Consider the following 17,184-nt stretch of genomic DNA (forward strand, 5'->3'; position numbering starts at 1 on the left):
AACAGCTGTGTGAAAATCCCACAGTATAATAGTACCAGGAAATAAGTCTATAGAAAACAGGAGGCCATTTTAATGATGCCCCATTAGCGCAAGGCACCAGTCTCGGGAGACAGGGCTAAACTGGTTAAGACTAAACGAACGCCCTGGTGTGAATGCGGCTGGTGTGAGCTGGGGCGCTGGTGACCTGATATGGTGATGAGCAGGTTGAGCCCCTCCAGGACGTCCATCTGCTGGAACCGGCGGGAGTTGATGAGGGGGTAGACCTTCCCCTGCCCGCTGCGGTCCAGCAGCTTCAGCCCATTCTCCGTGCCAACCAGCAGGTTCACCCCTGCAGACACACACACACACACACACACGCGTGCGTGCGGCACAAATGAGCCCACTGTACGAGCAGCCACACGCGCTCCACAGGGTGCGACCCCGAAACACAAAGAGTCAGCACAAACGATCCGCCACACTGTACAGCCACACAACTGTGCAGTGTGCAGAGAGAAACAGACAGTCAGCAACATAGGCAGTATAGATTCAGAGACACAAAGACACTGCTGTTACTGCTGCATAAATAACATACACCCACCTGACCCCCCCCCCCCCCACACACACACCCCTATCCATCAACTCTCCTCTGTATGCGCTCTCTCTCTCTCTCTCTCTGGGCTCTGGTGCCCTCTCTCACCCCACAGTGCAGCGCACAGGATCTCCGAGTTGAACCTCTTCTTGTACTTGCGGATCTCGGGGTTGTCGCTGTGGGGCCGGGTGTTGGCCGGGTTCACGTTCACCACAGAGCCCTTGCGCCCTTCCGTCCTCATTTGCTCGAACCTGGCGCCAAAACCTGACAAGAGGAGATCATTTAGCTCAATGCGGTGGAGAATACATACAAAATGAAGCATTCTGAACGCAATTCATATCATACATTATTTGATTTTTGTTTGTGTGGTAACTTGATCAGCACGACTGAGATCAATTTTATTTGGTATGGCAACACTCCTAACAGCCAGTAAAACTGAAACTGGCAGGGGATGGCATAAGAGAGAGAGACAGGGAGGGAGGTACAGTAAGACACAGTAAGAGTAAAACCCAAAGAAACCATTGTGCTGAGAAACGCAAACAGATGCAGACACAGAAGGGGCCGGCTGAATGGAGAGCTGTGTGAGGCTCCGAGCTCTTGGACGAGGCCCAGCCCGCTTATGTCAGCGCTCCTCCCTCACGACAGAGGAGCACATTGTGCCAAGAGGCGCGCGGCGCCATTCACCTGCCGCCGAGATGGACTCCTCTGGAAGCCCGTGTGGCTGGTACATTCCCAGGTCCACGAAGGTGGTGAAGGAAGATTTGCCCGGAGTCTTGATCAATCCCCGCAACTGATACTGAAATCAGGAAAGTGAGCATGTCTGAGCCATTCCAACACTTTGGCACAAGCCAAATTTCATTCAGTCGATACTCACTCATGCGAATGAGTGCGCATGTCTGTGTGCACGTACACAGTGTGTGTGTGTTTGTGTGTGTGCACACATTTGTGATGCGCACAGCAGCAGCACAATAAATTCAGCAAGTTTCAGAATGATCTCATTAACCTTCTGAAACCGCATGACGCGGTTGCATCAAAAAGCACTCTCTCTAATCTCCGTCAAACAACTCTCTCACTCCTGCTGCCGAAAATACACACCGAGCGGCGAGAAGACGCCGCGCTGCAGCTGCAACGCTTCAGAAACACGGCGAAATAAAAATCAGCGAAGCCGCCACTGCAGGCCATCCGCCTGCATTCTAGTAACGAGGATGATGATTCAGGAGGTGAAAGTGCATTTTCTGAGGATGCAGACATTTATTTCCTCGCAATCAAAGGATGGTGTGCAATTGGGGGGGAAAAAAACGCCAAAATAACCTGAGGTCTCTGAGGGTTGATCTAGTTCCTAAACAGACACTGCTTAGAAGCTAATGATTTATCACTCAAAGTCTCTCCAAGTTACATGAGTACCTTCTGGCATCAATGAAACACAGAGTAGCTACAAGCAGTAGTCCATATACATGGTGAGACATCGAGGGACTCTGAGATCTGGGGACCTTTTCTTACAGAGAGGGGACAAACATATTTCAGATGCAAAGTAACAGACAGATGGTGAAGACATCACACATAGGATGGGATGAAAGACAGTCACACAAGACCGGTGAAACAGACAGGTATGCACAGAGAGAGACAGAAAGAAAAATAGAGAGACAGAGAGAGAGGCTCCTCACATCGAAGGCGTTGTCCTGAGACGCAGACTCGGTGGGGGAGTGAGACGGCTGCACCACGTCCGGCAGGTTCGTGTAGCCGTTGTGACCGCGATTCTCTGGGGTCTGCGCAATGACAGGAGCAGAATCAACACCACACAGGCACACGTGCACTGTCCTCTGTGCTAGACTTGACCTGTCAGTCCCTACAACAAGAGAGCTTAACGTAATCTGTGTAATGCATGATTTATATGACAACTGATACAAAGTGATTATTTTTGTTCCCTTTACAATCCCACAATGCATTGTGCACTGCCATCACAAAACATACTGTAAATAAACTGGAATTGACGTAGTGATTCGTGGATTCCTCTCAACAGGCAGTTCACAATGAAATACTCAGTAATGATAAATTGGTCTAGTTGGGCTGGTTTGCTTGCCTACATTTCATCCAGACGAACGTTTTGAACTTTTACCAGTAATCATTTTATTCTTCATTTGCACTGATCTGCAAAATATTGACAATGGGCAGCAAACTGCGTGCTAGGCCTCTCTCCCCCACTGCTCTGTGCTGGTCCCAGCCAGGCAACTCACCCTCTGGACCAGCATGGTCTGATCCCCGTAGCCTCCGGCCTGCACCGGCAACACAGCCTCGCCCTCTTCATCGTGGACCACCATGGTGTTCACCGAGTCAGAGTCCGCATCACGGACACTGAGAGGGGACCGTGGGAGACGGATGGACATCAGTGATCAGTGTGGGAACGGGGAGGGCGTTAAGGGGGTAGGAGAGGGTGGTAAGGGGGCGCAGAGAGGCTGGTAAGGGGGTAGGAGAGGGTGGTAAGGGGGCGTAGAGAGGCTGGTAAGGGGGTAGGAGAGGGTGGTAAGGGGTGTAGAGAGGCTGGTAAGGGGGTAGGAGTGTGTGGTAAGGGGGCGTAGAGAGGCTGGTAAGGGGGTAGGAGAGGGTGGTAAGGGGGTGTAGAGAGGCTGGTAAGGGGGTAGGAGAGGGTGGTAAGGGGGCGCAGAGAGGCTGGTAATGTGGTAGGAGGGTGTGGTAATGGGGTAGGCATGCACATACAGCCTTACTCAGGTGCACGGTAACAGAAACGGAGTGACTGATGAAGGCCCTGCTGGCAGGGCCAGGGTGTGTTTGCCATGCACCAGTGGCAGCATTTCTGCAGCCTGAAAGATCACTGAAGTCACACACAACGTGTGGAAAAGGGCTTGTAGGGTGAGGGGTAATGGAGACGCTGGCCCTAGTGATGTGGAGTACAGAAGCTTCCCACAAAGCTCCGCCCACCTCTGTTCTGTGAACACCGTAAGACCCCCTCTTTCTCTTGCCTGCTGTCCAAACCGCTCGCTTATAACATGACTGGGGAGCAAGCGTCCCACTGTCCACCCGTCCCTCCATCTCACCGGTCAGAGGGGCTCTCCTCCTCCTCCTCCTCCGGCCCCTCTCCTCCGCTCTCCTCGCTGCTCTCGCCGCTCTCCGAGGAGGAGGAGTAGTCCATGGCCTTGGCGGGCGGTCTCGGGGGCTCGTCCTGACGTTCCTTCACGTGGGACCTGTGGTCCTGGACACAGAGGAGCACGCAACCGTCAGAGGGGGGGAGGGGGAGAGATACGCGGAGAGCGGCGCTCTCCCAGGAGGCGCAGGAGGAGAAGCATGCAGACACAGACACACAAGAATGGATGGAGAAGCAGGAGGTGCTATACGGCACACAAATATATACACACACAAGCATCTGCAGACACACGTGCAAACACATACGAACAGGATAATTATATACTCACAATAAGGAAAAAAAACATAGCTATAGAGCAATGGCATTATTTTACTGGGGAACTTCACCTTTTTGATGATTAATTGGTCCGTTTGCCAATAACATTATTAAAAATGTAAACAGACTAGTTTTACAAATAATATGCCTCCCATTCTAGAACAAAATGTGCCCGAGTGATAAATTTCATGCATTTACTTTTGAATGTTATCCTTTTTGTTTTATGGAATGATCAATCTCTTTAATAATACAAGCTTTAACAGGGCATGCTGGTATCTGGCCTACTACAAAGGTAATAAAACAGGTGAAACACAATGAGACAGGAAATAACCAGGCAGAATTTAGACTTTGGAAAATAAATAGAAGTTCAGTTATATGACATCCTATCTTTGTGCACTACCAACAGAACTCAAACTACTGAAATCCTAAAAAGCATAAGGAACTGTGAACGTGCAGTGGGGATGCATAGCCAAAGATGCACGTTTCAGATATGGGATGCAACAAGTCAGACACCTTGACAACCACAACTTTTTTTACCTTCCAACGGTGGAAGCATCAAAAAGACAATATGATATCAATTTAGGTTGAAGTTCCCCTTTTATACAAAATAAAATGGACCTTGAAACAGTATCACAGTGTAAAGAAAAGAAAATGGGCAAAAAAATTGAATATCTATTCTTCAATTCCACAGAAATACAAAATTAAAAAATTTGACATTAAAAAATCAAATTTATTCCCAACCTATTGGGATCTATTCTTGACTTTGACTTTGTCCAGTAAGCAAACAGTAAATACTAACATTTAAAAAGACTGGTGACGCACACAAATAATGTGCAAACACACACATGTGGGTACTGACCTCTCCTATAGCTCTCTTATAACTCTGCATTTTGGAGAACAGAGGTAAAGGAGAGGGAGAGCAGGGGAGGAATGAGGAAAAAGAGAGGGAAAAGTGTGAAAAGGAATGTGATTACAGAGTTGACGACAGGGAAGGAGAGAGAGATGAGTCAGTTTAGAGTCAGTTTTCTGTGAGGAAGGGTGTGTAGGGATGGGTACACAGTGAAGGAGGAACCTAAAGTTAACTGGAAAAAAAAGCCTAGGATCATTGGAAAATCTGATCAACTAAAAAGGACAGAATAGAAACAAGTAGAGGAATATACCAGCAGAAGTGTGCTGTAAAGAGACTTCAGAAGATAAACTCCAAGGTGGGGCATTTCAGTTGTACTTTTGGTCAGATATCCAGCTGTGGTGTTGAAATGTCCTTGGATAGGAATATCTGCTAGGCAAATTAGGCAATGCAGGTACTGTACAAGGCCTTTTTGGCCACCAGGACTGAACCCAATGAAGCATTTATGGGATTTCCTGGAACAATGCAGGGATCAACTAAACAAGACTTTAAGCATTATTAGCACTGTACCCCTTCTGCAGACTTCCGGAAGCTGTAGACTCTAAGCATACAGGCTGTGTTGGCCACACAATTTGGCTTAATACCCTATTAAGTGATTTTCCATTGATTTTTCCATTTTGTGTTCAATACCTGGGTCTCCTTTCAGCTGAAATGCAGTGCCCCTTTACCCTAATTTGACTAACTAAGTTCAGGGAAAATCGTAAAGTTCAGACTGTACAGAGTTCTGAGTGTTTATGAGCATGCCAGTCACATAAGTCGTTATTCGAGGGCTAGACGGTCATTTAGGACCTCACCGCAGGACGACCCGGCCGAGAAGAGCTGCGGGGCTCCGCTGGCTTGGGGCGCCCGTCCTGGGGCAGAATGGGGGACGACTCCGTCTTTGAAGATGCTGCAGAGCACAAACATTTAAACCGGGGTTATCCAAGTCATTAGTTAACATTATGCATCAGTAAAAAAAAAACAAAAAAAAACTGTGCAGACGGAGACAGGCAGACAGACACAAAGCAGGCTCACTCACCCAGGATGTGATGTCTCTCCAGGGAGCTGGTTTGGGGCTGGTTGGATGCCACACCCACCCCATCACCTCTCTCCCAGCGGTCATTATGGCTTAAGTCTGGGTTACTAACAGGAGGAAGGGAAACAATGAATCATTATCGTTCATCCATTCGGCCCAGGTCCTTGCTGGGGCAGGTTACAGTGCTCACATTTGGCCCATTCACACATCCAATTCAGACGCACAGCTCAAAGCCAGACGGCAGCAGTGTGGAGCACACAGCCCAGCAGGAAACTAATTACAACTGCACACATGCAAGAGCACACAAGCGCACATACACACATACACACAGACACAAACACAGGTATATAAAAACAAAGACGTGTGCACACACACGCACTTGTACTCACAGGCATGCACGCTGGTCACAAAGGAGCATACTCAACAAACAATAAACACATATGCTCTGGCGCTCACGCACAAGCGCGCAGGCAGAAGGAGACTCTTAATTGCAATGCACACGTATTCGGAAGCTCCCATCAGCCATTCCCCCATACTGTGGGCCAGGGCCACACCCGCACCCACCTGGCCCGAGCCGGGTGTTTGACGCCCGGCGCCACGTTGCTGTTCAGGGCTACAGCGATGGAGGTTGTTCTCTGGGGCACCTGGGGCAGGAAACGCCAGTTCAGTACATAATTAACGCACAGACAAGAATCAGCCGTCCACCCAGCTACCATGAGGTAAAGACAGAGTTGCTTTTTTTCTTTGCACACATGTTCACACTCTCACTCCAAACCTCTAAACCAAATATTGCCAATTAAATCACTTGTAAAAAGTGTCAAGATATAGAACATTTTGCACAACAGCAAAACAAGACTCCAAAAGCAAGGAGGATTCCCTGGTCTACAGAAAGTAAGGGCTGACAGAAGAAAGCAGATGAAAGGTCTGATGGAGGAAACGCACCTTGGGGGGCTGCTCGGGGTCCTGCTTGCGGACCCAGGGCCCGCGCTCGTCCCTGGCGATCGGACGCGGCTGGGGGGCAAAGCTCTCGAAGGGGGGGTCCGAGTTGCGGCGCATGATTTGCCTAGAGGGGATGAAGCGGGGAGCGGGGGTGGGGGAGGGATCCTGGGTGGGGAAGGCAGACATGGTCTTAGTGGGCTGGTCACAGAGGGACTGCGAGCGAGGGACCGGGGCAGCGTACGGCTTCAGGGGGACCAGGTGGGCCATCTGAAACTGCTGGGGGCCAGCGCGGCGGGCCGGGGGGCAGGCCAGGAGGGGCAGGCAGAGGCAGGAAAGAGAACGCGGGGTGCAGGAGAGATTAGGGGGAAGAGTCCCAGAGGAACCATGGGCAGGAAGGTATGGGCCATGCCACAGGAGAGGAGGATGATGGGTAAAGGATTAGAAAGGAGTGAAAGAAAGGGAAAGAAGAAAAGGGAAATCATTAACAATTGAAAGCAAGCAGATTTAAAAGGACCCAGGATATTCATGGACAGAGAGAGGTAAAGACAGCGAGGCCACTTTTTAAGACGGGGGTACGATAACTGATGACATCACAGAGAGGGGGCATGAACATCCCCACAGGCACTGCATAACATGCTCCTAAATCCTATTATTCAATGCCAGGGTCTGAAATCCCACCATCCTGCAAAACGAGTTCAAACTTCACTCATGGAAGGGCCTGCATCCCTCACCCTACTGGACTAGAACTAGCAGCATTGGCTACTCAGGCACCAGCCCCACTCTTACCGACTGAATATGATTCAAAAGTTAATTTATGGAAACAGCTAGTTAGCTAGAAAGCTAGACTGCAAGACAAGTTTGTCATAGTAAATCAAACATAGTAAACATTGTCTAGCAAGCTAGATCTGAAAGAGACCATGCACTGCTGTTCTTGCTACCTAATCGTGGCTAGTTAGTGCTATCATCTACTGTAAATATAACCTGCAAGATTGTTAGCTAAAGTAGGCATAGCTCAGTCACTGATTGATTTTACAGATTATTCTGTGGCCATCAGCATTACCTAAACTTTGATTATGTTTCACGTGCAAATGAAAACGTTGAATTGATTACACAATTTGATTTGAAAACCAACTGAAATGCTTGTGTTAACTGAAATGAGTTTGTGGAGAGAGAAACAAGTTTGCTTGCCAAGGTTCAGAGAAATGCAAGAAAATGAGACTGGGAGGGCAGAAAGAGGAGCAAGACGGCTGGTAGGTTCAGAGTGGGAGGAGATTCAGGAGTTAACATGCATTACAAGATTACACTTGCTGACCCGATTTCCTTTCTTTCAGAACATCATAAGTGCTTTTCTGAATGTGGACATTTGTTACAAACAATTTAACACACAAGTTCATTTCTGACCCTGCAATATCCTGGGGGGATTTCCCAAATTTCCTATCACAATGTATCTTGTTTCGCCAACGGAATACAGTCAAATATAAACATTTCCAAGGTGAGAATCGAGCTGCTCGATTGTTGTTGTTACGACTGTGGGAAAAGTCCATCTTGGATGTGACCACCCATGGTTTTTACAACATGCAGTTTGGTGCCCTGAAATGTTCACACAGATTCCTGCTGACCTCTCCCCTTTTTCCCCTCTATGAGGCCCACCCACCTTGCCTTGGCCACCCTGGGGTTCAACGGGCCTCTGCATGGGCGGGGTCAGGGCAGCCTGCGCTATGCCCGATTGGCTGACGGAGTCAGCTCGAGACTGAATGGCAGTGTCAGAGACGGCGGCGGAGATCTTGGGGGAGCCCTGTCTGTTCAGCTTACTGCGCTCCTCTACCTGATGGAGAGAAGCAGGAGAGAAAGAACCTTCTGTGGAGGTGTGACCCGAGGCCGCGTCTCGCTGCAGTCACCGCCCATCCGGAGGGAACGCTCCGGGGCGCCCTGGCCCAATTACCGATCCCTCTATCCAATCATCTTTCTATCCAATCATCCCCCAAATCTAACTAGCAAATCAGATCTGCTGGACCCCAAGCTCACACTGCGGGGGAGGTGGATGAGGTCACTCTGCACCTGAGATGTTCCACAGAATGGTAGGGATGTGAACGAGGGTGGGGCTGGAGGTGTGTGTGGGTATTCCGCCCTACCTCTCGGGCCCAGGCGGGCTTGTTGTTGGGCTCAGAGTTCTTGCTGTAGTGGTACAGCTTCTTGTCCTGCTGCTGCTGCTGCTGCTGCTGGTGCTGCTGCTGCTGCTGCTGCTGCAGGGAGACCAGGTAGGCGTGCTCCTGCTGCAGCTGCCTCTGCAGCCTCTCCGACTGCCGCTGCTCCTCCAGCTGCTTGCGCTTGTACTCCTGCGGACAGGACCATGCAGTCAGTTACACAAACAAGCTCACGACTGTGTAGTCAGTCACACAGGCGAGCACAGGACTGCGCAGTCAGTCACACAGACGAGAACAGGACTGCACAGTCACTCACAAAGACAAGCTCAGGACTGCACAGTCACTTACACAGGCTAGCTCAGGACTGCGCAGTCAGTCACAAAGACAAGCTCAAGACTGCACAGTCACTTACACAGGCTAGCTCAGGACTGCGCAGTCAGTCACACAGACGAGCTCAGGACTGCACAGTCACTTACACAGGCTAGCTCAGGACTGCGCAGTCAGTCACACAGACGAGCTCAGGACTGCACAGTTAGTCACATAGACGAGCTCAGGACTGCACAGTCACTTACACAGGCTAGCTCAGGACTGCGCAGTCAGTCACATAGACGAGCTCAGGACTGCAGTCACTTACACAGGCTAGCTCAGGACTCCGCAGTCAGTCACACAGACGAGCTCAGGACTGTGCAGTCACTTACACAGGCTAGCTCAGGACTGCACAGTCAGTTACACAGATGGGCTCAGGAGTGCAGAGATGCAGACAGGTTTACATATAAGTACACAAATATGCACAAACACAGGAGGACACAGGACAATAACAGAAAAGACTACAAATGGACAAATGAATAAATTTAAAGATCATGGGAACTTCACTTTCAGGACTAATCCAGGACAAAGGGGCTTTCAGTGCTGGCTTCCTTTTTTGTTCTGTTTTTTTTAAATCACACGACTTCCCCAGCAGCAAGTTGAACCAAATAATTTCTTGGATTTCCAATGATTACTCAATTCATAATCTGTGATTAACATTTAACCTAAATGGAATTTGCATGGAAACTACATCTGTCGTTTGTACACCCAGTGTTAAAGACAGCCTACTATGAGTAGTGTTCTAGACATTTGAACTATCCTAGGTAGCAACTATTCGAGGTGACTGCAAAACATACTGAAAAGTGGCTGCCAAAGGGTGCAACTCTACCATGCTTCAGCATCTTAGAGATCACCACCCATACCTGCACACAACATAAGCAAAAAAAAAACTAACCTAGCTAACCTTCTTCTGGGCCAGTTTACTTTTGTGTTCATTCCAGTTGATTTGGCAGGGATTTGGCATTGCTAAAATGCACCTACTTTTCCCCACCTTATTTATGTGGGTTCAGTATGCGGTCGGATTACATGTTTTATTTGCAGGACCAAAAAGAATGTTGTGAAAAATACAATGAAACATTTCATTATAAAATGCTTGTGTGTTACCATGAGCAGGGCCTGTTCCTGAAGTAGCTGCTGCTGGAGAACTTCTAACTGTCGCTGTTCCTCCTCTAACTTAAGTCTTATGAACTCCTAAAGAGAGAAGGAGACGAGACGGGGAGAAGAAAGGAAAGGAAAGGAAAGGACAGATAAAAGTTCTTCTGGGATGTGCCTTAAATGACACCCATCTACATGTTCTGAATTAACGGCTTTTCAGTTTTAAACTGTGTAAGTAGCCATCATCAAGATCTAGCAAGACTACAGAGGATAAAACTTACCGTATTTCAACAGGATTCAGTTCTTTATTCTTTCTGTAATATGCACTATAGAGATAGTATAACCAGTGATGTATAACAGCTGGAAAGTACTGAACAGGTCAAAGTTTTCCCTGCAGGTATTTTACCACACAGTGACTGTGGTATAACAGACTCTATGGCATAATAGCAACAGAAAACAGTAAAGGTATAAGGAATGAAAGTAAAAAGAAAAAAAGCCGCCCTCCTGATTACATATCATCACAAATCCAAGCTCGGCTGTCAACCTGCTGCCATGGCAACTGCTCCAAGGGCATTCTGCCATTTTCTCTCCCGACTGGCTCATAGAGACATACAGATAATGTCCCCATTGGTTGGCTGAGCCTCTGCATCATGCACCGATTGGCCTGCTACGCAAAGGACCTGTGCGTGATTGATCAGTTACCTGGTCCCTTTCGGCCATCCTCCTGTCCTCCTCTCTCCTCAGCTCGTCCAGCCTGCGGGGGGGGCCTTTCTCCTGCTGTCGCACCATCTCGCGCTCCTTCTTCTGTTGCTGAGAGAGGGAGAATTCGGGGAGACAGCAGGTGAGGCGCCATTAGTGCCGAGTCACAGGACCGACAGGCGCAGACGTGCGGAAACGTGCTGCTCGATGACGAACGGCGCTAAGACGCGCCCTTCACACCGCGACCGCGTTCACACACCCGAGAACCTCACTGCTGAAGGGGACTGAGGCGAGAAGCGAGTAAACCAAGGCGCTTAGCGTACGAGCAGTTTTTTATGAAGTGAAAAATATTTACCTCAACACCGCAATCTCTATCTGCTTCTACACTACAAAACACGGCAAGGTGCACATGCAGTAGCACAGTGCAAGGTGGTAAAAAGTCTCAAACAGCGAACAGGACATGTACATGCAGTGTACAGTACAGCAAGAAAGTCTAGGGCCTGTAACGGCGTGAAGTGCTGCGGTATGGGGCGCGCCAGTGTTTCAGAGCTGTGATAAAAAATACGCAGGTGGTGCGGCAGGGAGTCTCAGGCCGCGTTTGGTAAGTGCAGTAAAACGCAGGGAAAGTTCCGGCGCGGAGCGGAGCGGAGCGGAGCCCGGCGGACGGCGCTACCTCCTCCAGCCGGCGCCGCTGCTCCTTCTGCTCCTCGATGCGCTTCTGCCGGTCGTGGAGCAGCTGCCTCTTGTGCTCCTCGGGGTCGCGGCGCTGGGGGACCAGCTGCGCCTGCTGCCTCTTCAGCGCCTCCGACCGCTCCTTGTTCTCCTGCTGCAGGCGCAGGAAGTCCCGCCTCAGCGTCGACTCGCCCGGCACGTTCAGGATGGAGCTGGGGGACGTGAGGGAGAGAGAGGCCGCTATTCACAATGCTTTACACACCGTTTGATCCCAATTTAAGAAGCAGTTAATACATAAGAACACAGAAAGTCAACAATACATGAACAGTACAGGCCGGTATAATCTGTGTATAATCTAGTCTGTGACAGGTCTGTGGTCTGTGTGCCCAGGTAGTACAGCATGGTATGAGAGGGCCAGGCTGATCTCAGAGCAGCACCTGGGGGGGGGGGGGGGGTTACCTGGGCTCTCCATCATCCGCGCGGTTCTCCTCCTCATCATCACTGCCGCTGTACTCATACTCCATCTCCTCTGCAGCAGGGAGCACACAGAGAGCACGTCACACACCGTCACACACACACACAGAAACAGGCCCGACGCCCGCGGACATCCCTCCTCCGCCAGCCCCCCCCCCTCTCCGGGCCTCACCCTTGTCCCCTCTCTTCTTGCGGGTGCGGTCGATGTGGTCCTTGAGCTGGATGCGGACCTGCCTCTCGGTGGGCTGGTCCCGGATGAAGGGGTGCTTCAGCAGCTGCTCTGTGGAGGGCCGGTTGGGGTACGTCTTAATCAGGCAGCTCTCTATGAAGTCGATGAACTTCTTTGACCTGCCGGAGGAAAGGGGGCAGAGAGAGGAGGAAAGAGGGAGGGGAGATGAAAGGATAACAGAAACAGAGGAATAAAACCAGAGTAATGAATGGAATAAAGGGAGGAAAAGATATGATAGAGAATACAGAGGAACCAGACACCGGACACAGGTGCACTACACAGCATGTGGAGAGGGTAAAAGAATGAGAAAAATAAGAGAAAGAACATTGGCATTGTATGTTCCCCCCCCAGGCAAGAATGAAAGCACTCACCATTTCTTGGACTTAAGTTTGGGAGGGGGGTTTCGGGGGATGAGGAAGAGAGCTCTCATTGGGTGCATGTCACACAGTGCTGAGAGAGACAGGGTGGGAAGGACACATTAAAAATGCATTACAAATATAAAAGAATACCTACAGGAGCCATTCTTCAAAGATCTCATAATCCGTATACTAGGGATGCACAATAGCATTGGGGCCGTATCATATTATAATGCTCACTATATGGAGGGCCCGCCAGGTTGCATTATGAATAATATATGAGCATTTCATTTACTTCATTACTTTATCTGGATGGGTTGATCCATTCATGACAAAGAATGTAATTAACGGATTAAAGAATCCTGCAGTGCAGACAGTGACTCGCTGCCAGTCTCACACCGCGTCACTGTGAGCTGGAGAGACGTCACGGTCAGCATTTTAATGACGCAAAGTGAAGTCTGATTAGTAATCGCCAGGAGCTCAAAATGAAACTGAAACCTACGATAACACGCACGGGCGGGGGGGGATTCCATTGATGCGTCGATTTGTAACACAGCGACTACACTAGAAGTATACACACTTTGAGTTCCTGTAAATACCTAGAAATACACATTTGATCTATATATAGATATATATACAGTGCCTTGCAAAGGCATTCAGACACTTGCACAATTTTCACATTTTGTTGCTAAAACTTTCAATTATGACATTACACTAGGAACTATAATTCAGATCCCACTTAAAAACGGCCATCCCTCCAAACTCCCTCCAAAATTATTTTAAAAGTGCTACAGAGGTCAATGGCTGAGAATGAAGAAATCAGATAATCTGGTCACTTTGATTCCATTTACAAAGTTATAGCTTGCTAGCAAGCTGCCTTTTACAATTTTATTAGAATAAATTAACTCTCAATATTTGTCTTTTCAATTTGAAAGTCATATTACTGTCTTTTCCTCTGATTGCTTTCAAAACTGGTAAGGAACCTCACACTGGTGAAGAACCTCATTTTACTAGGCACGCTACAAAAAACCTGAGCAAACTGAGCCAAAAGAATGACTGAATATGTCGAGTCAGTCCACACATCCCCTGATAAGGAATGGCAAACATGCATGAGTGTGGATCACAGGCCAAACAAGAACACCCGTCCCGGTTTGCTGGGAGAAGTCAAGTCTACTCACGTGGGGCTCCCTCTGCCATCTCTATGGCTGTGATCCCCAGAGACCAGATGTCACTCTGCAAGGAGCGAGAGAGTGACACAGAGGTGAGAGACGGCGGATGCAGAGAGATGGAGAAGCATACAGCAGGAAGAGAAGGAGTTAGAGACAGAGGTATGGATGGCAGGGAGAAGCATAGATGACAGAAAGGAGGACATACAGTAGGTGACAGGGATAATGGCCAGACACGTGCTTAAACAGAGAGAGAGAAAGAGCTCAGTATTACCCTGTAGTCATAGGTAGAGTCTGGGTTTTCGTCACAGGCTATGACCTCGGGAGCCATCCAATAAGGTGTGCCGATGAAAGTGTTCCTCCGCCCCACTGTCCTGTCCAGCTGGGCGCTCACTCCAAAATCCACTAAGAGAAAGGACAACGACTTGGTGACTTCACCATGAACTTACCATCCACACAGACAGGAACTCTGGGGAAAGAAATCCCAGCTACCAGAAACCAGACGCAAGAGAAGCCATTTTTGACAGCACACTGTTCAGGGGCTTGAATTATCGGAGAGGACATTACATTCTGCCGTCATAGTTCCTTGCGCATACCCACAGCCACCCCCACACACGGCTGCGCTGCAGGCGCTGGTGCAGTCGGGCTCGGCACTCACCCAGTTTGACCTCCGCGTTTTCCGTCAGCAGAACGTTCTGGCCTTTGATGTCTCTGTGGATGACCTTGTGGACGTGAAGGTGAGCCAGTCCCTGTCCAGACACAGGAAAAACAAAACAGCGTTACAGTAGTCAGAAAGCACCACTCCCATCCAGGCCCTTGGCCAGGTGTGGTGAGATATGAATCAGTGACAGTTTATACAGGGGAGGCCGTGTGGATAATTCTGAATAAGCAGACTGCTCTCACTCTCAGGATCTCTCTGCAGATATAGGCGATCCAGTCCTCCTTCAAAGAGCTCCCCTTGGTGTTCTTCACCAGATCTGTGACAGAGCCAGCCCCACAGAACTCCATCACCAGCTAGGAGAGAAACAGGAAAATTAATGGGGAGGGGAAGAGTTGGACAGAGAGGGAAATGATGAAAGAGTGTGAAGGTGACAGAAGCAGAGAGAGAGGGAGACACCTTGAGAAGATGTGACAGACATCATTAAAAGAAACAACATCAAAAAGACAACATCAAGGGGAGGAAGACAGACGTCGGGGTGAGTACACGGAGAAGGAGATGAGGACAAGAAAAAGCAATTCAGAAGGAATCAGAGGTAGAGAGGGAGGAAGGGGGAAGAGATGGAAGATGAGGGAAATGGAAGGGAGATAAATGGAAAGAAGCAAGAGAGGGGGAGGGAAAGAGCCCACAAGGGCAGATTTTCTGGACTGGAGAGGGACGGGAGCACGGACCCAGAGCTGGTCGTCGTTTCCGGGGGGGCTCTTCTTGACGAAGGCCCCGTAGTAGGTGGCGATGTTGCGGTGGTGGCTGTACTTCTTCAGCATGTTGATCTCGGCCTTGATCTCCTCCTCCTCCTCCTCAGTGACGTCCATCACCTTGATGGCGGCGAGCTGACCGGTCTTCACATGGCGACCCTGTGGAAGGGAGAGGGTTTAGAACGCTGAGCTGGGGGAGGAGAGGGGGAGGGGCTCAAAGGGTGAGGGCTAAGTTAATTTTCTATTAAATAATAAAAATAACACTCACTTCTGATCCTTTATTCTCCTTAACTAATCAACCCTGAACTAAAATGTCAGATGTGAAAGGTACCGTTGCATATGTCTGATTATGTGAAAGGCTGGGCATAAATTAGTCAAGAGTCCCATAACAGCATAATGCTGTTTCAATGATACATGTTCATCTGAAGCACATTCCTGGAAAGCTGCTCTTAATATGTAACGTATGTGGACGCCACCTGGCTACCATTTCCCCCCTTTTCTTTTTCTTTCCTTTCCTTTCTTTTCCATCTCTCTTCCACTGGCACAGCAGACAGATCAGGGGAAACAGGTCTGGCATGAACACATACATACTGTAATACTGGGGAAAGAGGTGGAGATGACAGGACAGAGGGAACCCATGCTAAAGAACACAGGGCTCAGAGGTCAGGACAGATGGAAAGCCAGGCCACCGCTGCCTCACACAGCAATCCGTCGCTCGGGGTCTCACCTTGTACACCTGACCGTAGGTTCCATTTCCCACAACCTCCACCAGCTCAAAGATCCCTGCTGGATCCTGAAAACATGAGACAGGCTATCAGACAGTGATCAGACTGAGGTTTAGACAGCTGGGAGACGTGAAGAGACAGCCCAGGACTGAGACTGGCTGGCCTTATTTATGGTATATTCATTGGGGGAAAAGTATTTGTGGTAAAACATACATTATAGCAACACTTAGATATACTGCAAGTTCTAAAATGATGTGCAGAGTCTTCTGGGCCGTTACGGATATCTACTGAAGCAGCTGTTTATTCCAAAGACACATGCATGTCTGCATTAAAGGAAAAGCATTTGTGTAAACATTACACCCACCTGTCAGCTTTATATATAAACCAGGGGACTTTCAAGGTTGTAAAACGTGGGGAATACTCTACCAGGTTCCAAGTTTTTGACAGAGACAGAAATCCAAATCCAGTCTAAGTGCAATAATTTCCCCTATTTTCCTGTGACGATTTAATTATTTTTTTAATTACATAAAACTGCAGCCCCTATCCACCTCTGATTGCTTCTTGTTCATTAACCTAATTTGGCAAAATGTTTTGGGTCCATCCTTGTCAGCTGACAGAGAAGTTATCACACAACCCAGTATACTGTAGGTCAACAATAGTGTTTGGCATTTAACAGTCTTAAGGTAGAGAATTATTTCTCAAGACCGCCATGCTGTTTAAGAAAGAACTGAACTACACTACATGGCCAAAAGTACGTGGACAACTGACCATCCAACAATCTAACATCTTAACCAAATATACGGGCATTGATATGGAGTTGGGCCACCCTTTGCTGCAATAACAACCTCCACTCTTCTGGGAAGGCTTTTTACAAGATGTTGGAGCATTGCTGCAGGGATTTGCTTCCATTCAGCCAGAAGAGCATTAGTGAGGTCGGACACTGGGTGATTAGGCCTAGCTTGCAGTTGGCTTTCCAATTGATCCCAAAGGTGTTGGATGGG

General features: G+C 48.9%; 1 protein-coding gene across 5 annotated transcripts in view; it reads right to left on the reverse strand.

Moving 5' to 3' along the window:
• The window catches only part of LOC135251471 (misshapen-like kinase 1), a 31,976-nt gene that overhangs the window by 7,470 nt on the left and 7,322 nt on the right, over positions 1-17,184 (reverse strand). Inside the window, exons 2-26 of one of the 5 annotated variants that reach the window (XM_064328958.1) lie at positions 16,186-16,251; positions 15,435-15,617; positions 14,949-15,059; positions 14,704-14,794; positions 14,320-14,450; positions 14,058-14,112; positions 12,895-12,973; positions 12,467-12,642; positions 12,280-12,349; positions 11,822-12,032; positions 11,152-11,259; positions 10,459-10,545; positions 8,977-9,180; positions 8,499-8,669; positions 6,848-7,117; positions 6,470-6,549; positions 5,909-6,012; positions 5,685-5,779; positions 4,843-4,866; positions 3,622-3,776; positions 2,803-2,920; positions 2,233-2,334; positions 1,253-1,364; positions 677-832; positions 185-328 (exon numbers count right to left, since the gene is read on the reverse strand). In XM_064328958.1, coding sequence (XP_064185028.1) covers positions 185-328; positions 677-832; positions 1,253-1,364; positions 2,233-2,334; positions 2,803-2,920; positions 3,622-3,776; positions 4,843-4,866; positions 5,685-5,779; positions 5,909-6,012; positions 6,470-6,549; positions 6,848-7,117; positions 8,499-8,669; positions 8,977-9,180; positions 10,459-10,545; positions 11,152-11,259; positions 11,822-12,032; positions 12,280-12,349; positions 12,467-12,642; positions 12,895-12,973; positions 14,058-14,112; positions 14,320-14,450; positions 14,704-14,794; positions 14,949-15,059; positions 15,435-15,617; positions 16,186-16,251 — 3,103 coding nt within the window. The remainder of the gene's footprint in view (positions 1-184; positions 329-676; positions 833-1,252; positions 1,365-2,232; positions 2,335-2,802; positions 2,921-3,621; positions 3,777-4,842; positions 4,867-5,684; positions 5,780-5,908; positions 6,013-6,469; positions 6,550-6,847; positions 7,118-8,498; positions 8,670-8,976; positions 9,181-10,458; positions 10,546-11,151; positions 11,260-11,821; positions 12,033-12,279; positions 12,350-12,466; positions 12,643-12,894; positions 12,974-14,057; positions 14,113-14,319; positions 14,451-14,703; positions 14,795-14,948; positions 15,060-15,434; positions 15,618-16,185; positions 16,252-17,184) is intronic. The other 4 variants (XM_064328963.1, XM_064328960.1, XM_064328964.1 and 1 more) reach the window with 4 other exon arrangements.

The sequence above is a fragment of the Anguilla rostrata genome, chromosome 3 (assembly GCF_018555375.3).
Source record: "Anguilla rostrata isolate EN2019 chromosome 3, ASM1855537v3, whole genome shotgun sequence".
NCBI classification, from domain to species: Eukaryota; Metazoa; Chordata; class Actinopteri; order Anguilliformes; family Anguillidae; genus Anguilla; species Anguilla rostrata.